This window comes from Acipenser ruthenus, chromosome 45, assembly GCF_902713425.1.
Source record: "Acipenser ruthenus chromosome 45, fAciRut3.2 maternal haplotype, whole genome shotgun sequence".
NCBI classification, from domain to species: Eukaryota; Metazoa; Chordata; class Actinopteri; order Acipenseriformes; family Acipenseridae; genus Acipenser; species Acipenser ruthenus.
Window position 1 is genome coordinate 2137313 of NC_081233.1, and position 25428 is coordinate 2162740.

Genomic DNA, 25428 nt, shown 5'->3' on the forward strand with positions numbered 1-25428 from the left:
TTATGTCTAGTGCATTATAAAATGCATACATGAATAATATATTGTTAGTACATATTGTAAAAATATAAAAGGATTGCATATTGTTAAATACTTTAATAGTTATGTAAAGCAATACTACAAATTCCTGCCTTACAATTCAATACAGGATTAATGCTTTTTTTTCCAATGCCCATAAAGGTGTGATAGATCCAAGGCAAAAATGTCAGTGCAGTTATACTGGAGTAACTTCATGCACATATATTGTAGTCATTACAGCAAATAGGCAAGAAACTACACAACTGATTACAGTAGAAAGTTTTATCTTAAAAAAAGCTTTCAATTTAGGCTTTTGATTTTGACATCTTGGAGGCTGTTCTTATAAAGCTGGATAACATTCACTTTATTGGACAGATCTGTTGAGAAAGGGAGGTGCAAGTACTAGCTTGGACAGATGCAATATTATCTGCATACTGAGTTAAATGCAAAGAGCTTGATCTGTGGGAGGTTTCATAGCGGTGTCAGCAAACCTGTTCAAAACAGATGCTTGAATATTATTTTTGCTTGGCAGACCAGATTTCTTTATTGTCTCTGTAAATGACCACGTTGCCATCATCTTGCATAGTCAGGCAACAGGCTTGGCAGTTAGGCATGCGAGTGTTGGATTGCCACAGGACAGTCCCTTTGGTATCGTACATCACCAGATTGCAGTCTCCTTGCATGATAACCTTGTCAGCATTCAATTTTCCCCAAGTGTCGCTAGCCCATATTGGCACACCTTCGCGGTATTCATACACCACGAAATTCCCATCGTCCTTTAAAGATATAAAGGTATCATGATGATTAGTGCATGCATTTCAGGCATGTTCAATGACTGATTCCTATTCACAAAGCTTCAACTAGTTCATGTTCTCGTGCTATTTTACATTATTACAAATGTGTATTGTTTGATAAAATAATATCAGCAAGTCATCAATGTGTAACGCACTTACTTAGGTTATGAGAAAAGTTTGAACTTTGGTGTTATATGAATGACCCACCTGAAAAATAGCCTTGTATTTGCCATTTGTTGAAAAGATGCATTGTCCCTTGGTGAGGAAGTCGTCCAATTCCAGTTTGTTGGTTCTGGTAAGAAACAAACAGAAGAAAATAGTTATTCTATTGTTCAGACTGATAAAGATCTGAGCACAGCAGTGTAGAATAGTCGTCAGGGCTCTGGACTCCTGTGCCGTGGGTTCAATCCCAGGTGTGGGACACTGCTGCTATACCCTTGAGTAAGGTACTTTGCCTAGATTGCTCCAGTAAATATTTGTAACAATTGTAAGTTGCCCTAGATAAGGGTGTCTGCTAAGAAATTAATAATAATAACTTTCAATGTCCCATTAGTGGCATGGCAACTTCCCGTCAGTATTCTGATATAATTGAGATGATACAAGAGAAAGCAGCTGTACAGATTATAAATATGAAAGCAAACATGCCTATATGCTGAATCCATCTTTTACCCCTTGATTTCCATTACGAGAGTAGATGCTGAACTTCATGCTGATTTGAACTCGGCTCTCGTCAAGATAAGCACCAACTAAGACGTAGGTTTGCAGTAAACTAATATGATCCATCTGCATCTCCATCCATTTGCATTGTTTTCCATCTGATGATGTAGATATCCTTCTGTCTGGTGTTGATGGCTGAAGTGTAATGCTGGCTCCAGGGATCAGCTTATTGCCTCCCCAGCGCATCAGCACACACAACGGCTGTGATGCTGGCTCCGGGGATCAACCACAGTGCGGTCTCCCCAGCGCATCAGCATGACAACCGTCTGGATTGAGCTAAGTAGGGTACATCTCTGGGGTCTTCAAGTGGGCACCTTCCATCCTCGGTGTTTTGTTGACTAGCACACGACACCTCAAGAGGACTCAACAGTGATTCTGGCATCCCAGCATCACCCCCCTCCATCCCCCACTCAACTAAGCCCAGCTTACTTACCTGTACATCAGCGTTTCTTTCTTTCTATTGTGCTTGAGATCCCCAGCCAGAATCTTTCCGTCTCAACCACAGCCAGTTGCTGCTCCTCTCTGTTGCTTCAGATAAGTTCTTCACTGTGCAACGCAACTCTTGGCCACTGAACCCGACGTCTCTGAGAAACCGGGTTGTAGAGTGTGCCACAAATCCTCGACAACCCACTTCCACTGGGTAAACCCGGACTCTCCATCCTCGCTGTTCCGCTTCAGTGGCTAGTTGAGCATATTGCAGTTTCTTCCTCTCATACGCCTCATCTACAGCATCCTCCCATGGCACTGTTAACTCTACCAGATGAACAAGGCGTGCTGATCCAGACCACAAGACAATGTCTGGTCGAAGGTTAGTGGTGGCAATCTCAGGTGGAAAAATAAGCCGTTGACCAACTGCCAGCATCTCCCAGTCTCTAGCAGCTTCCAGTTGTCCTGGACGAGGCTTAGTTTTAACACCTTTTCTTGGTGGTTGCTCTCCTGGGCGGAGGAATGTTGTCTTTTGTGTGTAATGCTTTGATGGAACTGGTGGCAACTTATTGGTCAGGTTACGTTTGTCTTCCAATGCTAAGGCCAATGCTATTCATAACAGATTTATTAACTGAATACAAAATATTACAGTGTTCCCCGTGGTGAGTGAATTTGTATTTCAATGATTTAATCATTAAGTCGGCTTGGAGAAAGGTGTCCCTGGACAGAAATAATAATAATGATAATTACCATTATGTGTATGTTTAGTAATTGATCACTACCTCTACTACCGTGTCCTGGCAGGAAAGCAGTTCTGTGCAATACCACTTCTTATACTGAGAATTTAATTACAGCTGTCCAGAAATACACAAATAAAGAAGAAAAACAGGTATTGTATCATTAGCGAGTTAGAAAATCACTTACAAGAGATCATCCTGTGGAAATCTAAAAAAGGAGTGTGGCGGAGTCTCCCGCCCCTTTGTTTATTATTATTTTGTATTATGATTTATAAGTATAAATGTGACGGCGAAAAGCCGTGTTTTGTGTATTGTTTTATTTTTAAAAACCTTGTGAGGATGCGTGACTGATCAGCTACTGATTATTAAACTAGCTGTCAGTCACGCATCCTTATTAATCTCGTGCTTTTTTATTAATAGCTAGTTAACCCCTCGGCCAGAATATAAAAGCCTGCAGCTGTCTCAAGGTTGAGAGTGTCAGAGGAGAGACGTAACTCTGAGAAAACAATTGCTATACGTGCTGGCTAAAAACCAGCACCATTCTTGTTTTATTTCTGTTTATTATTTGTTTATTTGTGTGTATTTTTGTTCAAATCTTTTGTTTGTTAAATAAACATACTGAGCGCCACGGCTCGGTTTTCACCCGCCATTCATTGTTTGGAGTCTGTGTTTCTGGTCTGACGTCAGTCCTGTAGCCATCCTGTTCACAAGGAGATATCGCCTTTTTATACACAGTGTTTCCACATATACAGAGAGATGACTATACAGAGATCTCATCCACCCCTTGACAAGCAAGCCATGTCTCCAAAGGCAGTGTGCTCTTGATTATGCATGAGCAGCAGGCAATTTCAGGATGGACTTGGGCGATACAAAGTAGTTGCATTAATCATATTAACAGTGATATGTGTCTCTTAATGTTAGAATAGCTGCATTTGCGATCTCGTTCTTCGAGTATCTCACAGCAAAACCCAAAAAGAAAATCCAATAGACATATTCACCCGTCCTTGCCAACCTCCCTCCCCACCACCCACCTGACCTCCCTCCCCACTGCACACTGCAATCCCTGTGAACCAAAATACCACGAGGGGGCTCACTAGAACCTAAAACCACATATACAAAAAAAAAAAACATTAGCTGAACAACTGCAACAAGCATAAGACTGTCCACAACTCGACAGTTATATATGCATATATGGGAGGGGGGGGGATGTCAAATAATAATAATAATAAAAAAACGAGATGTCTATATCCCTTATTCTAAGCTATATACTGACAGTACCGTACACCACATTAACAAGACACACATTAATCCATCTTCTCCTTCGAAGGGAATCACAGGGCCCTGCGCGCAGAGAAATCTGCAGGCGCCGCAGAATCCTGGAAATGCTGGCCGAGGAAAGAAATAACTTCATCCTAAGTGTTAGGACAAGCACGCCCCGCCATGGTTAACCTTCGGAACAGCAGGGTAAACTGAAGAATACAACGACTCCATGGCAACGAAGCTTCGCCCTTACCTCTCCAAACACCCTCCTCTTCGCAGCAGTAACAGCAGAATAACTCACATAGAAAGACAGTTTACAACCTTGGATGAGAACCGGATCTGATTTTCGAGCAGCCTGAAGAATGCGCTGTCGGGCAGTGTAACGGAGGCACTGAAATGTCAAGGTGCGGGCCTGACTGGAATCCCTAGGACCACCAGAGTAAATGCGATGTACTCTGTTTAACTTCAGAAAGGGGTGATCACCATAGACTTCGTTGCTGGAAACCAACGTGGAATTTCTTGTTGAAGAAAGCGAACGGGCACGGGGTCATCACCCTCAGCTCCCTCCGGTAGGCCCACCAGCCTTTACATTGCAGCAATGATTTCTGTCCTCAAGATCTGCCATCTTGTCTTGCATTTGTCAATACGAGCGTTGCATTGATTCATTTTACCTTTTTGCTACTCTGGTGATGTCCTGCTTGGCAGTTAACTTCTTTACAGAGGAAGCAATATCAGTAACCACTGAGGTCAACAGTGGTATTGGCAACACTTTGAAGAACAGGCAGCAAGGCTGCGTCAATTGCTTCCTCGACTGATCCCTAAAGGCAAGTGTAACCTCGGCAAAGCGAGTCTCCCAATCATCGGGGCCCGCTGACTTCTTTAAGCGCTTTCCCTCCTCTGCTGACTGAGGAGAAGCAATGGATGCCTTGCGCGAAGCAGCCATGGTAATCCTACACTGTGCACTTAAAATAAAACAGGAAAAAATAACACGGGGTAATGCAAATGGATGAATTCAATTCAAAACAGCAAAGTGGTTTTAGGAGCTCCCTAGCAAGCAGCCACCTCCATGATATGTGATCTCCTTGTAATTAAATTGTTACATTTAATATAATGAAAACTAATTGTCAAAACTGAAACATTTTGTTGTTATGTAAATAGGTTTGTACTGAAATTATTATGGCCAGCATTTGAATTCATATGGAGTGTATCCTGAAGATTATTTTTTTTTATTGCAAACAGAATTATCTGCAGATATTAAAATTACATAAATGCATACAGACCAACCAACATTTGCTCCAAATTTTTCAGAAAAATACAAAATATTAAAACTAAAATTTAATTGAAAAAGATATAACTTTGTTGATTAATCCATCCTCTGTAACATTTTTTTTAATTTGTAAAAATGTATACAAATTCAGTCCCGCAGTGAAGACCATTACAAATTCAGTGTGTTATTTCACAGCCAAACTGTTTTGTATTGTGCTAATTTATTTATGTATTGATTATTATGAGACAGGAGATTGCAGGGGTACCCTCTAGATACTGGGAAGATACAGGGGAAGATACAGGGTATCACGTAAAACAAAAAGAGACTTACCTGCGGGCTGCTTTTGCTCTGTAGGAGAATAAGAGATAAATAAATGAATCAATACATGAATGAATAAATACCAGACATGTTTAAAAAGGAGCTACTAAAGGCTGAACGCTGATATTTCCCTTGACAGGTGCACATGTTCCGAGTGAAACACGGAAGGCATGAAAGTAGTGAAGAAAAACAAATGTACTGTATTAAAAGCAACATCTAACTCCTCAGTTTAGAATGGTTATATATTCTATGGTAAATATGGATTCAGTACAGCAAAACAAAAGGCAGCTGCTCCTTTCAGTGTGTATGTTGTGATAAATATAAAACTATACACAACAACGTTTAATCATGTTCTTCATTTTTATCAATTAAGTAGACTCTTGTATCTGTTTTTCTTTAATTTTTGCCTTCCATTTGACTACTACTGTAATATCCTTGTAAACTGTGCTAATAACACAGTATACAGTAGCAGCGTACATCATTGTAAATCATAGTAAATCAGGGTGAACAACAGTTCAAATGATAGGCTAGCACATTAAAGGTAAGACATGGTAAATCGTGTTGAGAGAAGCACATCCAGTTGAAAATGATTATTCACCATAACCCACAGTCTGTGAGGTATTTAATTCATATTTCATCATTCAGTACTGTACTGGAATGAAATGTTAGCATCTTAAAATGTTAATATAATAAATAATAGTCAAAACTAAGCCATTATATTGCATATTATGTAAGACAACATTTCCATTTATACTCTGGGTATCCAGAAGCTTTTATTATTGCAAACAACATTACATGCAAATATACTAAAAGGAACATAAACTTATACACGCCAACCAACATTTGTTCAAATTTTTTCAGAAAAATACAAAATGTTTTAAGATTAAATTTATTTTAAAAAATAACATACTTCATTGTTTAATCCTTGCTCTGTGACATTTAAGCCCGGAGCAAATCAAAACTTGTGCTAAACACAAATTACAAACTCCGTGCGAATGGTGGCTTCCCTCTGGGGCAGAAGTAATAACCTTCTGACAAACACAGAAGATGACATCAGTACCAAGTTTGTAATTTGCGATTAGCGGGTGGGTCAAAGTTTTGATTTGGTCCAGGCCTTAGTTTAGATGTTTTTTTTTAAATCTGTAAACAATTATACAAATTTGGCACAGCAACAAAATACATTACAAATTCAGTGTGCTATTTTATTAGGGATTTTACAACCAAACTGTTTTGTAATTTTACTAATATATTAATTCATTTATTATTAGTAGAGAGGAGATTGCAGGGGTACCCTGTAGATATTGGGGAAGATACAGGGTGTCCTGTAAAACAAAACAAAATAACAAAAAATACTTACAAGACAGCCAGTTCTTTTCTGTGGGAGAATAAGTTTTACATAAATAAATAAATGAATCAATACATGAATGAATAAATACCAGTGTTTAAAAAGGAGCTGCTAAAGGCTGTACGCTGATATTTCCCCTGACAGGTGCACATGTTCAGAGAGATACACAGACGGCATGAAAGTAGTAAAGAAAAACAAACATATTGTATTAAAAGCAATGTTTAAATGGTAAATCGTGTTAAGAGAAGCATATACAATTGGAAATGATTATTCACCATAACCCACAGTCTGTGTCATCATTCAGCGTACTGTATTTAAATGTTAACATTTAATATAATGAGAAGTAATTGTCAAAACTAAAACATTGTGTTGCAATGTAAAGGTTTGAAATTAAATAATATTATGCACTAAGTCAACATTTTAATTCATATTGTGTGTATCCTGAAGATTTCTTTATTGCAAATAGAATTACCCGCAAATACGGTAAAAGTACATTAATGAATACAGACCAAGCAACATTTGCTCCATTTTTTTTTTTAAACAACAAGAACACTAACGGGGTTATTCGGTATTTCCAGAACGGTCCGTTAATAAACCGTGGCGGTATTGTTATCTCATTCATTAAACTACTGTCTGGATAAATAAAGTGGCGGTCATGTTGTACCGGCACGTTCAAAGACTTCATACAACCAATAGCGTTTAGTATGCAAAGTAAGGTGTCCCGTATATATGACGTAGCTGACGGTAAAGACCGTGCCAATGCACCAAGTTGTGTGCATTTTATTCATTACTGCGCTGTACCGGTAACAATAATAGCAGCAAATGGGTGCTAGGTAGGCAATTCCCCCAAAGTGAATGTAGGATAAGAACGACTGTACATGACAGCAAGTTCAAAAGTAATAATAATATTTTATTTAATAATAATAGTTTTTCTCTTTAACATAACTATAAACTGAAATATATGTGGACATTGACGGCTGGCTTACCTTAGAGTTTTTTCTACAGATCCTTATAATCCAGTCAAAAAAAAAAAAAAAAAAAAAAAAAGCTACATCGCTGGGTTTGCAGAAGCAGTCATTGAAATCACGCGAGGGTTTATTGCATTTCATTCTCTCTCCACCTCTTAGCAGATATTTCAAATACATTAGCTACTGAATATCGACCCGAAACCTTGCCTTGTGTAATCATCAAGAATGCCCAAATTGCCACCGCTGATATGAAAGGTACCGCGCTTGTCTTGTGAAATATTCTGCACCACTTCAGTGACTGCAGCATGAAATACACAATGTTATTACAGGACATTATTTTGGTTTACAAAGTTTACATGTATAGTTGAGAAAGTATACAGTAGCTACATGTTGCACAATAAAAGTATTTTATATTAATATAAAAACACGATTGTTTGAACCCCAACGTGCACGATAACACTAAACAATAATAATAATAATAATAATAATAATAATAATAATAATAATTTCAGCAATTCGCTCGTCAAGGTACTAAACTGTATGAATTTGAAAACTCTCGCAACAGCACGAACATGCAGGGCTATTTATTATTTTAAACAAAATTAAGAAACCGTGCTCAGTCATTAAAGATGCAAATACTTCAATATTACAAGAGGTGATGAACTAGCCTTGGAGAAAAAAACAAACAATCAGCCGTTGCACTGCCCAGGCGACAGCAACGAAGATTGTCATTCCAGAAAACTACAAACTGCACGTATTGAACCAAGACACGTGATGTATGAACTGGTTACCGTCATAACGTACAATTTCCTTTGGCTTTCACTGTAACGCATCGCTAACACAACAATACACATACACTACAATAGAATTAGTGGGGGAAAAATGGTCATGTCAAAAAACAAGCAGATTTAACAAACGAATATAGAGTAAAACAACACTGAACTTTTGGTATTTTTGGTGACGGTAGAAGATATTTATCGTCAGCAAAATTGTTTTCTGAATGCGTTTCTGTGTGTGCAAACGGGAAAATGGGGGCTGTTTTGACGGAACCTCCTTCATGGAAAATAACCAACGTGACAGTAAAAGACAAGCACAACGTGACGGCAAAAACCTCTACCACCACGGAAAAACAGACGCTACATCTTATGAATAGCCCCCTAAATGTTAAAACTTCTAAATTTATTTGAAACAAAATAACACTTCGTTGTTTAATCCATCCTCTAGAATTTTATTACTTAATCTGGAAAAAATGTTACAATTTTTGCAGAGCAGCAAAAAGCATTACAAATTCAGTGTGTTATTTTAATTGGGCTTTTACAAAAACTGTTTTGTATTTTACTAACTGATGTATTTACTATTATTAGACAGGAGATTGCAGGAAGATACAGGGGACCCTGTAAAATAAGACAAAAAAGACTTACCTGCGAGCCTCTTCTTCTCTGTGGGAGAATAAGGGAGAAATAAATCAAGAATGAATAAATACCAGACGTCTTTAAAAAGGAGCTGCTAAAGGCTGAGCGCTGATATTTACAGATTTTTACAGTATAACAAGAGGCAGCTGCTTCTTACTGTTTGTACGTTGTGATAAATACAATATATACACAATATCGTAATCACGTTCTTAATTTTATTAATTTAGTAGACTCTCATATCTGTTCTCTCTTTTATTTTTGCCTTCCCTTTGTCAAGTCTACTATTGTAATATTCTTGTAAACTGTGCTAATAACACAGTATACAGTAGCAGAGTACATCATTGTAAATCATAGTAAAGCAGGGTGAACAACAGTTCAAATGATAGGCTAGCACATTAAAGGTAAGACATGGTAAATGGTGGTAAGAGAAGCACAACCAGTTAAAAATGATTATTCACCATAACCCACAGTCTGCGAGGTATTTAATTCATATTTCATCATTCAGTACTGTACTGGAATGAAATGTTAGCATAACTTAAAATGTTAATATAATAAATAGTCAAAACTAAGCCATTATGTTGCAATTTAAATAGGTTCACAATTAAATCATATTATGTAAGGCAACATTTCAATTTATACTCTGGGTATCCAGAAGCTTTTATTATTGCAAACAACATTACATGCAAATATACTAAAGGAACATAAACTTATACACACCAACCAATGTTTCACAAAAATACAAAATGTTAAAAGTTTAAAATTATTTTAATAAATAATCCTTGCTCTGTGACAGAACGCCAGTCCATCGCAGGGCACCACACACACCCACTCATTCACACACTCACACAGAGGGCAATTTAGAGTGACCAATCAACCAGAACCGCAGGTCTTTGGACTTTGGACTGGAGGAAACCAGAGTACCCGGCGAAAACCCATGAGAACACGGGGAGAACATGCAAACTCCACAGACAGACCCCTAGGCAGAATCGAGCCTAGGACCATGGAACTGTGAGGCAGCAGCGCTAACCACCATGCCACCGTACCTCCCCTGTGACATTCAAGCCTGGACCAAGTCAAAACTTCAACCACCCGCTAAACACAAATGACAAACTCAGTTTCAATGGTGGGTTCCTTCTGGGGTGGAATAACCTTCAGACAAGCAAAAAATCCGCCATCAGTAGGCTACCAGGTTTGTAATTTGCGATTAGCAGGTGGGTCAAAGTTTTGATTTGGTTAGATTAGGTGTGTTTTTTCAATCTGTAAAAACAAATTTAGCACAGCAGCAAAAGCCATTACAAATTGAGTGTGTTATTTTAATAGGGCTTTCACAATCAAACTGTTTTGTATTTTACTAATTTATTCATGTATTTATTATTATTAGACAGGAGATTGCAGGGGTACCCTCTAGATACTGGGAAAATACTGGGGAAGATACAGGTAAGATAGCAAATTACAACCCTGTAAAACTAAAGATAAACAATGTACTTACCTGCAAGCTGCTTCTTGTCTGTGGGAGAATAAGGGATAAATAAATGAATCAATACATGAATGAATACCAGACGTGTTTAAATAGGACCATCTAAAGGCTGAACTGTCTCCAGAAAACAAAAGAAAAAAGACTTACCTTCGAGCCTCTTCTTCTCTGTGGGAGAATAAGGGATAAATAAATAAATTGATGAATACATGAATGAATAAATACCAGGACGTGTTTAAAAAGAGCATCTAAAGGCTGAGTGCTGGTATTTCCCTTGTCAGGTGCACATGTTCAAAGAGATAGTAGCAAGCAGTAAAGAAAAACAAAAGTACTGGGTTCAAAGCAATGTCTAGGTGGTAAATTGTGTTGAGAGAAGCACATACAATTGAAAATGCTTATTCACCATAACCCACAGATTGTGAGGTATTTAATTCATATTTCATCATTCAGTACTGTACTGGAATTTAATATTAACATTTAATATAATGAGAACTAATTGTCAAAACTAAAACATTGTGTTGCAATTTAAATAGGTTTGCAATGAAATATTATGTAAGACAGGGGTCAGCAACTGGCAGTCCATCTGAGGTATGAGGACGGCCCCTCTGAGTTTCTTTACCAATGTATTACACTGGAATAAAACATTCATTAGATCCGTCACCTCATTATAAAAGCGTAGCTCTTTGTCAGCCTGCTTCTGTTGTTGCACGTGAGAGAGCACGCAGCCAGCGTCACGAGGAAGTGCGGAATCAATGCTTATGCAGTGCGTTGTTGACTGAAAAGACGATAGCAGCTGCAATGTCTTTATTGAAAGAATTACATTTTTATTTTTAATAAATACAGTAAAATTGTACTCCATGCCTTGCCCAGTGTGTTTCTTAAGTTTAGTGTTATAGTGTTGGTCTTACCACCTGATAATTGAGTTCGAAATCGTTAAGTTTTGTTGAGTCGTTCTTGCTATGTTGAGGGTGTCGAGCCCTGATGTAAGATATTGTGGGTATTGCAAACAGTATAGGTGGTATATACACCATGGTAAATAATAAATATGGTAAACCATGGTATATGCCATGGTGTGATGGAGAATCTTCCCGCGCTCCATCACTAATGCCGAACCCTGACCATTTACCAATATAACCTGTGATTTAATATAGCTTACCTGACTGCAGAATATGCACATGGTTATGTGGTGTCACTGTTACGGTAAAATAAAGATAAGAGTTGTAAATGAACTTACTTGTCCTTGTATATTCTTTTCAGTTCCCCGATAATATGAGGGGCAACCCTGTAAAAGAAAGAAATGTCTACACTGTCATGTACAGTCCTGGCTCAGTTACAGTAGTTTAGTCCAAGGGTGGGGTTGGATGGGTGAATGATAGCAGTACACTAATACTGGATAGAGTCTATCCGGAGTGTCTGCTGTATATGGCAACTTGTGTTTCATTGTTTGCATTTTGTTCCCTGTGTTTGTGCACCTGATGGCAGTACAATAAAACTCCACCATTGTACTCTATCTGGACTCCTGTGCATTTTATTTCACTAGCCACTGGGTCCCGCTACCTTACACATGCTAAATGACGAGCACAGTAAACCTGGTAAAGCTTGGTATTTTTGAATAATAAAGATAAACGTGAGAAATGATAGTAGCCATACCTCCGTCCACCTGTTTCTTTTTTAGGTCTGTCGCTGATTAATTCAGTACCAAAGGCTTTCCACAGATCATCTGCTTGCTCCTCCTCCATGTATTCATCCATCAGACTACTCAGCCTCTCGCACTTCACTTTGATTTGCGATTCCTGCTCTTCATAGTTTTCTGATGTTGTCAAAGACTTCTTTCTCTTCAACAGATTTTCTAAGCTCTTCACTGCCCACAACTGAGTTACATCAGTTATATCAAAGCTTTTCCATTCTTTTCCATTCTTTACCAAATCATCAATTCTCTCATCATCCCACCACTTAGGATGATCTACTCTGGCACCCTTTCCACGTGCCTGGCTTGCAACCATTTCTCCCCAACACTCCCTCAGAATGCAAGCCAGTCCCATTGGATCATTGAAATTCTTGAAGTGGTTGTCCATAATGATGTTCCAGACTGGGATAAAATCGCTGGCCTGGCCGCGGTCAATCACACTCCAGGTGCTCTGGTTTTCATCCAGCCCTCTCTTCCACTCTGGAATAGAACAAGCCTCCTGGGGCCCGCCGATCATCTGAACTGCAATATCAATGTCACTTGTATTGGTCTCATGTGTTCCTGTTGATTCTCTGGCATCACTATTGTTGTGTGAAGCTGAGAATCCACCACCCCCATAAAATGAGAAGGAAGCCTTTACATGAGCATCAATAGATCTGGACATTTCATTGAACTTTGATTTCTTTTGATTGGAATGAACTTCATGTGATGACGCCTTAACACAGTGTATACCTCCAAAATGGACAACGCTGCCATTTACATGAGACCCAAATCGTTGCAGAAATTTAATAGCCTGACTTTGCAATAAAACAACCATTTGTCGACGAATCAAGTCTCTGCTGATAAAATCATCTATTTCTTTCAAGACATGCAAGGCGTCTTCAGACAGCTTTAACTGTGTGTGGGTGAATTCAAATGAAGCCATGGGCACGAATGTTTGTTTTATCACAGATCCATAGGACTCTGCCTTGGCCCGACTTGTCTTGTTGCTATCTGTAGAGCTGCTTGCTGTTCCTCCACCAGCCTCCACACTGAATCCTGCATAGGATGCATGGAGTTCAGCTGAATAACTAGCGCCACATGTTTGCAGACTGCTTTCAAATGAGCTCTCATGTTCTGAAGACTGAAAGGTGTACGATTTCTCCTGCATGCTCAAGAATGGCCCGAGCAAGCAACATTCCACTGGTTTATCCAAGATAATACCTCGATAGACTTGTTCATCCTTAACGTCATTACTGAACAAGATTCCTCTGAAAACGCCACCTTCTGATGCTCTGTAAATTAAATCAGACGGTGTCCATTCTGTTCGTTTCACTGAGTTAGACTTTAATGTGTCCATTTTATTCATTAACTTTGTTAAAGTGCTCAAGGATTTATCAGCAGATGCTTTTAGATCGTTATTGCCAAGCTCATCTCTCCCAATTCTTTTGAGATGGCTTTCTAGATCTTTAGTTACATTTCCAAGTCCGTCACTTATTTTTTGACGCATTTCCAAAGCCCCTTTCTCATCCTCTTGTGTCATCTTTGGTGCAATCTCAGTGTTTAGCAGTCTGCTCAAGGCTCTCTTCTCCCATTCTTTTTCAGTTTTCTTTTGAAGTAAGCGGAGGTCACTTTTCTTTAGGTACTGGAGAGAAACTAATGAAGTGATTCCATACTCCTCTTTCAATATGTTTTTCCATTTCTCTGTATCAAGGCCTGAGTCTTCGATCTTCTTTTCCAAATCTTCATCTGAAATGACATACCGTGGACTTTAAAGGGTACATTCTCTAAAAGATCTCTCTGAGCCAGTAGAGAAGCCTTCCACATTTACTCTCACGTGTACTGGCGCATGTATTGGCCAGTTCAAGTTCCATGTGGTAATAAAGTCTCTGCTGTGTTAATGATTGTGAAAAAAAACAATTCCAGCTAATGAGCAAGCATTGGTAAACACATTTCCAATATGTGGAAATAAGGCTTTTGTTCTTAACTGCCCCGTACAAAAAAAAAGTGATACCGTGCTGATTGACAGCCAATCCCACAACTCAGTTCCATGGGATTGTCAATGGCATTCCCTTTGTCTATATATTTCAAGCTCAGTACTGTGAAGGCCTTATTTGCATGTATAGAAATGTGTTTACCAATGTGGCCAAACAAAATGTTGCAGTCGCTGCCCCTGGACTTCCTTAGTTATTAGAAATTAGAACAGTTTTACTGCCTTTTCTCCGCAACCACGAACACAGCAGACAGACAGACCTTGTTTCCACACAGAACTTGAACTAGCCAATACGACGCTTCACTGGGCATGCAACAGTACATGTGGAAGGCATCTACTGGCTCAGGAGAGATGCTTCAGAAGAGCAGATGTATTGGACATTCGGACCGCAAGGCAGGATAATTCATCTTTTATTTTTTATCTACTGCTGATTTCTCCTGTAAGAGCTGAGGAACAATGTCAATTACTTTTCAACCTCAACTTCTCCTTCATCGTGTTATAGATTTTTCACTTAGGCCCAGACCAAATCAAAACTTTGGCAACCTGCTAATCACACTTTACAAAACTGTATTTCATAGCTTTTTCTTTTTATGAGTAGAAGAAATAAGATACTAACAGAAAAAAAGAAAACACTATTAAATACAGTTTTGTAGTGCATTAGCGGGTTGTCAAAGTTTTGATTTTGTCCAGGCCTTAGTTTAAATTCTTAATATATGGGGCTCCCGAGTGGCATTGCATGCAGCTAAGGCGCTTCACCGGCAGTGCAGGGTGCGTCCTATAGCCTGGAGATCGCTGGTTCCAATCCAGGCTATGCCATCGCTGACTATGGCCGGAAGTTCCATGGGGGGGATACACAAGCGCCGCACGGGTGGGGAGGGTTTAAGTCAGCAGGGTAATGCTTGTCTCACCACACACTAGCTAATCCTACCACTTCTTTCTGCTTACCTGATTTTGGTGAAATGTCAACATTAACCAGCTTGGCTAAAGCAAGTCTTTCCCATTGAGCTTCTGCATGCTTTTCAAGCATCTGGTAGTCGTCTTTGTTTAAATGCTGGAGAGCCTCAACTGATGTAACTTGAAACTCTTTCTTTAACAATTCCTTCCATTTCTTTGGATCAAGTCCTTGGTTTTTAATCTGGACTTCCAAATCTGAAATGAAATACCACACATCATTGCCGGGATTTCTTCCAATTGCTGAAAATGGTTTCAAAGGAAGATTTTCATGCATCATGCTTGAAAAAAAACCTTCCCAATAATTACTCTGCTTCCTTAAAAACATTGTATGTTACAAGCAAATCTCAAAGTGTCTGACTTTGGGTATGTCTTTGGGATAATTGTCCTAATGTGTAACAGCAATATAGAGCGACCTACAAGTGGTGCACCAGCAAAGAACGACGCTTGAAGTCACTCTTCCACAACCGTAGAGCGTGGATAGCAACACGGTCCCGACAACGTACAGCAAGCCCATCCGGACAAAACTGGTAAGGACCTGTCTATATAACGCAGCTATTGCAATTCAGCAGAACCATTACAGTTAACACTTAAAGCACCACTTTGGCACAACTCTAACGTGAATGTGAACCCCGCCACTTTTAGTCTTTCGATCATTTTTTAAAGTGCTCCTACCTTATTTGCATGTATAGAAATGTGTTTACCAATGTGGCCAAACAAAATGTTGCAGTCGCTGCCCCTGGACTTCCTTAGTTATTAGAAATTAGAACAGTTTTACTGCCTTTTCTCCGCAACCACGAACACAACAGACAGACAGACCTTGTTTCCACACAGAACTTGAACTAGCCAATACGACGCTTCACTGGACATGCAACAGTACATGTGGAAGGCATCTACTGGCTCAGGAGAGATGCTTCAGAGCAGCAGATATTTTGGACATTCGGATAGCAAGGTAGGATAGTTCATCTTTTATTTTTTATCTACTGCTGATTTCCCCTTTAAGAGCTGAGGAACAATGTCAATTACTTTTCAACCTCAACTTCTCCTTCATTGTGTTAAAGACTTTTCACTTAGGCCCAGACCAAATCAAAACTTTGGCAACCTGCTAATCACACTTTACAAAACTGTATTTCATAGCTTTTTCTTTTTATGAGTAGAAGAAATAAGATACTAACAGAAAAAAAGAAAACACTATTAAATACAGTTTTGTAGTGCATTAGCGGGTTGTCAAAGTTTTGATTTTGTCCAGGCCTTAGTTTAAATTCTTAATATATGGGGCTCCCGAGTGGCATTGCATGCAGCTAAGGCGCTTCACCGGCAGTGCAGGGTGCGTCCTATAGTCTGGAGATCGCTGGTTCCAATCCAGGCTATGCCATCGCTGACTATGGCCGGAAGTTCCATGGGGGGGGGGGATACACAAGCGCCGCACGGGTGGGGAGGGTTTAAGTCAGCAGGGTAATGCTTGTCTCACCACACACTAGCTAATCCTACCACTTCTTTCTGCTTACCTGATTTTGTTGAAATGTCAACATTAACCAGCTTGGCTAAAGCACGTCTTTCCCAGTCAGCACCTGCATGCTTTTCAAGCTTCTGGTAGTCGTCTTTGTTTAAATGCTGGAGAGCCTCAACTGATGTAACTTGAAACTCTTTCTTTAACAATTCCTTCCATTTCTTTGGATCAAGTCCTTGGTTTTTAATCTGGACTTCCAAATCTGAAATGAAATACCACACATCATTGCCGGGATTTCTTCCAATTGCTGAAAATGGTTTCAAAGGAAGATTTTCATGCATCATGCTTGAAAAAAAACCTTCCCAATAATTACTCTGCTTCCTTAAAAACATTGTATGTTACAAGCAAATCTCAAAGTGTCTGACTTTGGGTATGTCTTTGGGATAATTGTCCTAATGTGTAACAGCAATATAGAGCGACCTACAAGTGGTGCACCAGCAAAGAACGACGCTTGAAGTCACTCTTCCACAACCGTAGAGCGTGGATAGCAACACAGCCCCGACAACGTACAGCAAGCCCATCCGGACAAAACTGGTAAGGACCTGTCTATATAACGCAGCTATTGCAATTCAGCAGAACCATTACAGTTAACACTTAAAGCACCACTTTGGCACAACTCTAACGTGAATGTGAACCCCGCCACTTTTAGTCTTTCGATCATTTTTGAAAGTGCTCCTACCTTATTTGCATGTATAGAAATGTGTTTACCAATGTGGCCAAACAAAATGTTGCAGTCGCTGCCCCTGGACTTCCTTAGTTATTAGAAATTAGAACAGTTTTACTGCCTTTTCTCCGCAACCACGAACACAGCAGACAGACAGACCTTGTTTCCACACAGAACTTGAACTAGCCAATACGACGCTTCACTGGGCATGCAACAGTACATGTGGAAGGCATCTACTGGCTCAGGAGAGATGCTTCAGAAGAGCAGATGTATTGGACATTCGGACCGCAAGGCAGGATAATTCATCTTTTATTTTTTATCTACTGCTGATTTCTCCTGTAAGAGCTGAGGAACAATGTCAATTACTTTTCAACCTCAACTTCTCCTTCATTGTATTAAAGACTTTTCACTTAGGCCCAGACCAAATCAAAACTTTGGCAACCTGCTAATCACACTTTACAAAACTGTATTTCATAGCTTTTTCTTTTTATGAGTAGAAGAAATAAGATACTAACAGAAAAAAGAAAACACTATTAAATACAGTTTTGTAGTGTATTAGCGGGTTGTCAAAGTTTTGATTTTGTCCAGGCCTTAGTTTAAATTCTTAATATATGGGGCTCCCGAGTGGCATTGCATGCAGCTAAGGCGCTTTACCGGCAGTGCAGGGTGCGTCCTATAGCCTGGAGATCGCTGGTTCCAATCCAGGCTATGCCATCGCTGACTATGGCCGGAAGTTCCATGGGGGGGATACACAAGCGCCGCACGGGTGGGGAGGGTTTAAGTCAGCAGGGTAATGCTTGTCTCACCACACACTAGCTAATCCTACCACTTCTTTCTGCTTACCTGTTGAAATGTCAACATTAACCAGCTTGGCTAAAGCACGTCTTTCCCAGTCAGCACCTGCATGCTTTTCAAGCTCCTGGTAGTCGTCTTTGTTTAAATGCTGGAGAGCCTCAACTGATGTAACTTGAAACTCTTTCTTTAACAATTCCTTCCATTTCTTTGGATCAAGTCCTTGGTTATTAATCTGGACTTCCAAATCTGAAATGAAATACCACACATCATTGCCGGGATTTCTTCCAATTGCTGAAAAATGGTTTCAAAGGAAGATTTTCATGCATCATGCTTGAAAAAAAACCTTCCCAATAATTACTCTGCTTTCTTAAAAACATTGTATGTTACAAGCAAATCTCAAAGTGTCTGACTTTGGGTATGTCTTTGGGATAATTGTTCTAATGTGTAACAGCAATATAGAGCGACCTACAAGTGGTGCACCAGCAATGAACGACGCTTGAAGTCACTCTTCCACAACCGTAGAGCATGGATAGCAACACAGCCCCGACAACGTACAGCAAGCCCATCCGGACAAAACTGGTAAGGACCTGTCTATATAACGCAGTTATTGCAATTCAGCAGAACCATTACAGTTAACACTTCACGAGGCCTTGTGTAGCTTTCTTATACCGTGTGAGAGCTGTTCTGGTGCTGTAAGGAGACCCCGCGGCTCGTGGCATCGTCCTCTACGCCAATTTAATCAGCCACAGCGACCAAAAAAAAAAAAGCGTCGGGCTCACCTAGCGCGGCTGACCATGCCGACTGCATACCCCGGCATCGACCGTGGTTTTCCCACTGACCCCGATTGACTTGGCACCGGTGTAACCATCTTCAGCGCCACCTACAGCCCAACGCCGACTGCGCCTACCATCGGCACCGACCTCGGAACCATCTGACTCGGTACCGACTGTTCAGCACCGACAGTGCTCTCCTCGACGCTGATCCCTGCACCGATTAACTCTGCACCGGTGAATAGCTTCAGAGCCGTCTACAGCCCGGCACCGACCTCGGCACAGATTGACCCTCACCGGTGACTAGCTTCAGAGCCGTCTACAGCCCGGCACCGACCTCGGCACAGATTGACTCGGCACCGGTGACTAGCTTCAGAGCCATCTACAGCCCGGCACCGACCTCGGCACAGATTGACTCGGCACCGGTGACTAGCTTCAGAGCCATCTACAGCCCGGCACCGACCTCGGCACAGATTGACTCGGCACCGGTGACTAGCTTCAGAGCCATCTACAGCCCGGCACCGACCTCGGCACAGATTGACTCAGCACCGGTGACTAGCTTCAGAGCTGTCTACCGCCCGGCACCGACCTCGGCACAGATTGACTCAGCACTGGTGACTAGCTTCAGAGCCGTCTACAGCCCGGCACCAACCTCGGCACAGATTGACTCGGCACCGGTGACTAGTTTCAGAGCCGTCTACCGCCCGGCACCGACCTCGGCACAGATTGACTTAGCACCGGTGACTAACTTCAGAGCCGTCTACAGCCCGGCACCGACCTCGGCACAGATTGACTCGGCACCGGTGACTAGCTTCAGAGCCGTCTACAGCCCGGCACCGACCTCGGCACAGATTGATTCGGCACCGGTGACTAGCTTCAGAGCCGTCTACAGCCCGGCACCGACCTCGGCACAGATTGACTCCCAGGACTCCTGGGTGCTATTGACAATGAGACATGGATACGCTCTACAATTCCGCTTAGGTCCGCCACCCTTCAAGGGTGTGCTCCTCACCACCGTCGAACCAGCGAGAGCGATACTCCTTCAACAGGAGATCGCCAATCTTCAACAGAAGAATGCTGTGCACTTGGTAGATCCAAGGAATGCCCTCAGCGGCTTTTACTCCAGGTACTTCCTGGTGCCCAAGAGGGACGGCGGTTTCAGACCTTCTGGACCTCAGAATCCTCAACTTCTTCCTCAAACAGAGGAAGTTCAACATGTTGACAGCACAGCGTATCCTCCAGTCTGTCCAACCGGGTGACTGGTTTACATTGATCGACCTGCAAGACGTCTACTTTCATGTCCCGATCCGTCCCGCGCACAGAAAGTATCTACGCTTCGCCTTTCAAGGCAACACGTACGAATTCTGCGTGCTGCCGTTTGGCCTCTTGCTGGCGCCCCGCACATTTTCAAAGTGCATGGATGCAGCACTGGCTCCACTCAGGCTGCGGGGTATTCGGATCCTGAACTATCTGGACGATTGGCTAGTTTGAGCGCATTCCAAAAGACGTGCAGAGACGCACACAAAACAGGTCATAGATCATGTGATGAAGTTAAGGCTCTCAATACATCAACAGAAGAGCAACCAAGCATGGTGAAGGCCCGGCGGCCTGCGCTCACCGGGCCTTCACCATGCAGTGCACAGACTCCTGTCCTGGACGCACAGAAACTTGCGTTCTATCAGGGCAGTTCACCTCCCCGGTGTGGACAACAAGGCAGCAGACCTCCTGTCCAGAAGAGCTCCAGACAGCTCGGAATGGAGACTGCATCCTCAAGTGGTGCAGCAGATTTGGGAGAGATTTCGACCGGCACGAGTCGACCTCTTTGCCAGAGCCGAGTCAACTCATTGCCCCCTATGGTTCTCCATGGATAGAGACGGGGGCCCCCTGGGAGTAGACGCGCTAGCTCACCCCTGGCCACAGGGGCTCTTGTATGAGTTCCCTCCGCTACCATTATTACCCCTGACACTAGAGAGGATCAGGGTGGAGAGAGCACAGGTCTGCTGGTTGCACCCAGATGGCTGAGACGCCCCTGGTTTGCTCTCCTCTCCGACATGTTGTCGTCCTCCTATGAAAAGTATGGTCCCCAAGTGGGATCCAGAACTGGTACTGTGGTCCCTTATGGGTGCCCCATTCGATCCCATGGCGTCAGCAGAACTGCGCCCTGTTTCATTGAAGGTGGTATTTTTAATAGCCATTACATCTGCCAGACGAGTAAGTGAGCATGTGCTGTCCATTGATGACACATGCATGGCTTTCACTGGAAATGACTCGCGGGTAACATTAATAACAAATCCATCCTTTTTGCCAAAGGTGGTATCCTCATTCCATATTAACCAGCCAGTGGTTTTGGAAACTTTCACACCTCCCCCGCACGAATCAGAGGAGGACCGTAGACAGCACAGGCTATGCCCTGTTCGGGCTCTGCGCTGTTACCTGGATAGGACGGCGTCCTGGAGACAGTCCAACCAGCTATTTGTCTGCTATGGGTCCCGCTCTAGAGGTCAGGCCCTATCGAAGCAGTGTCTAGCGCACTGGGTGGCAGATGTGATACACTTGGCGTATGAACAGACGGATTCCCCGTTACAAGGGCCAGGCAACTTCGTGGGCTTTCCTTCATGGCACCTCCTTAGATGAGTTATGCAATGCTGCTACATGGACAGGTAGTCAGACATTTGCACGATTTTACTGCCTTGATGTTACAAACCGAGCGAGACCGTCCTGGGCTCTAGGGTGTTGCTTGCGGCATGCCCTTAGGCGTCATATGGGCTCTGAGGCTATCGCCGTGAGGCTGTACTGTCGGTAATCTGGAGCCACGACAGCTTTGGTACAGCTTCCCATTCGGTAATGGTTGTCATTCAATTGAAAGGGAACATTACCATAACCCTGGTTCCCTGAAAGAGAATGACAACCATTACCCTTCGAGGACGTGTCCCCAGCTGACCTCTGTTTTCGAAAGAAAATGGCGATGTGCTACTGTGAGGACATCCCTCTTCAGCAGGAGGTGGGAGGGACTTTCCCCTTACAGCAGGGCCCTGATAGGGCAGCTCAGTGATTGGCGGTCAGAGAGGGCTCTTCCCATTTGGTAACGGTTTTCATTCTCTTTCAGGGAACCAGGGTTATGGTAATAACCTAACAGTATACAGTAGTAGAGAGTGATAGTAGCCCATTTATTGAGCAGCTGCAATGCTTGTCAATGTGGGGGCATTACGCCACCTTTTTTCAATTACGGTATCGGCTACAAACCATCAATGCCTCTATAAATGTCATTGAACTCTGGAAATGCTGTATTTAAATTAGCAGTATTGCAGCTCTCTTCATCTACATAGTGTTTCTTAGTACAGAAGATGAAATGTATACTCTGAATTGTCATAACTAGAATGCAGACTGCACTTACTTTGCACTGCGACCAGTTTAGGCCAGTTTAGTACCACTACCCTAAAGTGTCTTAGGGCATATTCCTAAAGTAGTGACTGAAAACAATGGATTTCTAGATTGCAGAATGCAATAGATTTATTATAGCAGGCTGATTAACTTGCTTGTTTTATGCATAGCAGTGTTTGATCCATTTACAGGGCTTGTCTTAAGTGGATCAGGGCCAGCCAGATAAACAATGAATAAACAACTGAACCAGTACGTACCTGTTTGGGTTTTGTCTGTCATCGTTTCCACAAATGTAAGCTGAAAGGTCAGTTGTTTATCTAGTCAAAAAGAAACAGTGAAAAGAGTGAAAGAAGTGGATGGTGGGGAATACAAATATATTTAGTACAGTCAAGCCTCTTTATACCGCCTTTTTATAGGGCCAAGGAAAACCTGGCAATAAAGTGAGGGTGGCGTTATAGAGTTAAACAAAAGAAAGGTATACATTATACTATTAATAATCATTTCTTAACTTAAGTAGCCAAGATACAGTATTTTAAGTACAATTCAAACAGAAAAACATATACTGTACGTAGTAAGTCAGACTTCTGAGATAGTGGTCAGTATTCATCAATGGTTTTACAACAATTCACAATTAGCAACACTTTCTAAAAAGAATAAATGTGCTTGTACTGCTATGCAGTAAACTGTCATAAAGACTGTTCTCATAAAGTAGTTTAGTTTAGCATTTTACTTCAGCATGTGCTGGATCACAATAAAGGCAGTTTTAGCCACAGTCAGCTGAGCAGTGTGTCCTATCAAACAAACCGTACAGTGCATATAAATGAATGAAAAGTGACAAAACGTAAGTGTGTTAACTTTAATTTGTATTTTATTTAATATGTAAAAAGTGTCGATAATTTCGAATTGATATTAAACCCTTGATGAGTATTGGCCAGTATCTCGGAATTGTGACCAAACCAAACCCCGATCCAATGTTCATGTGGAAATATCGGCCGGTCCCACAACGCATTTTTCTATCCCAAAGCCAAACGAGGCATTTCCAACATGCAAATGGAGGAGACTCCTTCTCTACCCCGCCATCTCTCCCTCTCGCTGCACCAGCTAGGAGTTCACATTCAGCTTCCTTAGATTATATAGCGCCATTCTTTACTAACTTTTACAAATGAGCTTATTGGAGGCTTCGTGTTTTTAAGATGGTTCAGGTGCAGTCCGGGCAGACTGACTGGAGCATCATTACAGTATACCGCACTGCGCTCGGCTTTGTGTGGAGGCTGATACACAAAATAATGAACGACTGGTAAAGAAATCACATGGATTGCTTTTTAATGCTAAATATATATCTGGCATTCTAATTATTACCTACAATTAATAACTCAGCTATATTCATATTCAGAATGTGATACAGTATTAAGACAGGGTCCAGTATTAGAAATCAGTGTTCATTGACCATTCCCATACATTCTCTATATGTTTCCACATTGTGGTTGCAATCCACAGGGACAAGGGGCTCAGTGATGTTAACAACTAGAGCCCACAATTAACCAATATATTTAATGTAAAGAAATCGTTCATGTCTTTCTTTCTCATAGCTGCTTCTGTGTGTATACACCAGTGCTATTTATTGTGAGTAATTATCCGTCTTGTCTAAGAATTTGCAGATTATAATTAAAAAAAAAAAAAAAAAAAGATATTTGAGAGAGTGCCCGGCGATGAGGGCTCTACCGTGATAGTTGACCGCGACGGGAGTTATATTATCAGCCGTGACGCTGTGACTGAAGCAGCGCCGATGCAGCGAGTTTTTCGCAGATAAATAGTCTGTGTTTTGTGTGTCGATATTTATATATTCTGCCCTATTCTTCAGAACGAAATGTTCAAACACTAACGCTATACCCCTGGTAATGTTTTTTAGAAGTATATCAGGTTAATTCAAGTTGAGCGCTGTTGTCACAAACAGATCCACAATGGCGTAGTCATGCGCGCAGTTTCTCAGCTTTCTCTTCGCTAGTCTCGGAAGGGTCAGGGCGTGTGAACTTGTTTTTGGTAAATACAGCACAGGGGAGCAGAAAGGTCATTCTTTACGAGTAAACTTCCAGGTAGTAACTTCTGCTATTTCTACCACATGCTTTTATTTAGTTTCTCTTAAACTGTATTCTTGTCTCCTATTCTTTATCCAGGACAGTATTCCTCCCTGCTGTCCAGCGGCACAGATTTAGAATCTTCCTCAGACTGCGCTGCGAACTAAACCAGGCAACAGAGCCGCGTCCACAGCAGCAGAAGAGTCACCAGCAATGAGACACGCCAAGGAGTGCGCTGCTCTGTGAGACTCGAGGGGACGCATTATCAAAGCGCTTCCTCCAGGCTTTAATTAACTGCTATTGATTTAAAAAAGGACAAGACATCATGTTAATGTTACACAATGCAAAACTAAACACACTGAGAGTGCTGAAGAGGGCTTGAAATACAGTGTATTACTCAGCTGTGTGGTTCTAGTTTTGTAAAATGAACAGGTGGTTTACCTCTTTAAAATAAATAGGAGTTAATTAAAGACTGGTGTAAAAGCTTTGAAAAGATGTCCTGAGGCGTCTTATTGTGATTAAAAAGCGTCCCATTCCACAAGAAAACCCTGAGAGGCGTTAGAAAACTAAAGCTCTTTGAATGAAATGATTTTTATTATATGAATAACTACCCAGTGGAGTGACAGAGCAGGTTAATAAACCAAATGTATTGAATGAATAATGAAATCAGATCATATCTGTCAGAGAGTGAGAGGTTTGTATTGAAAAATCCAATTACAGTATCCTTTAAAAGGGTTAAGAAAGTTTAATCTAAGAAATCATTTCAATTAACTGAAAAGGATGAAAGAAAACTAAAGGGCTGATTTCTTAAGTTGTTGTAAAAAGTAATTCTCTTTTGTATTGTTTTATTAATAAAAAGGTATCACCAATATAAACCTTGTTCACACACA

General features: G+C 41.3%; 1 protein-coding gene across 2 annotated transcripts in view; it reads right to left on the bottom strand.

Annotated features, from left to right (window-relative positions):
- Positions 1–78: 78 nt before the first annotated feature.
- The window catches only part of LOC117419636 (interferon-induced very large GTPase 1-like), a 36396-nt gene continuing 11046 nt past the window's right edge, over positions 79–25428 (bottom strand). The window contains exons 3-15 of one of the 2 annotated variants that reach the window (XM_059013418.1): positions 22721–22780; positions 18361–18558; positions 16852–17055; positions 15338–15541; positions 12384–14148; positions 11968–12015; positions 10884–10901; positions 10749–10766; positions 9269–9286; positions 6892–6909; positions 5547–5564; positions 1017–1101; positions 79–791 (exon numbers count right to left, since the gene is read on the bottom strand). In XM_059013418.1, coding sequence (XP_058869401.1) covers positions 531–791; positions 1017–1101; positions 5547–5564; positions 6892–6909; positions 9269–9286; positions 10749–10766; positions 10884–10901; positions 11968–12015; positions 12384–14148; positions 15338–15541; positions 16852–17055; positions 18361–18558; positions 22721–22742 — 2877 coding nt within the window. In that variant the 5' untranslated portion in view covers positions 22743–22780 and the 3' untranslated portion in view covers positions 79–530. The remainder of the gene's footprint in view (positions 792–1016; positions 1102–5546; positions 5565–6891; positions 6910–9268; positions 9287–10748; positions 10767–10883; positions 10902–11967; positions 12016–12383; positions 14149–15337; positions 15542–16851; positions 17056–18360; positions 18559–22720; positions 22781–25428) is intronic. The other variant, XM_059013419.1, reaches the window with a different exon arrangement.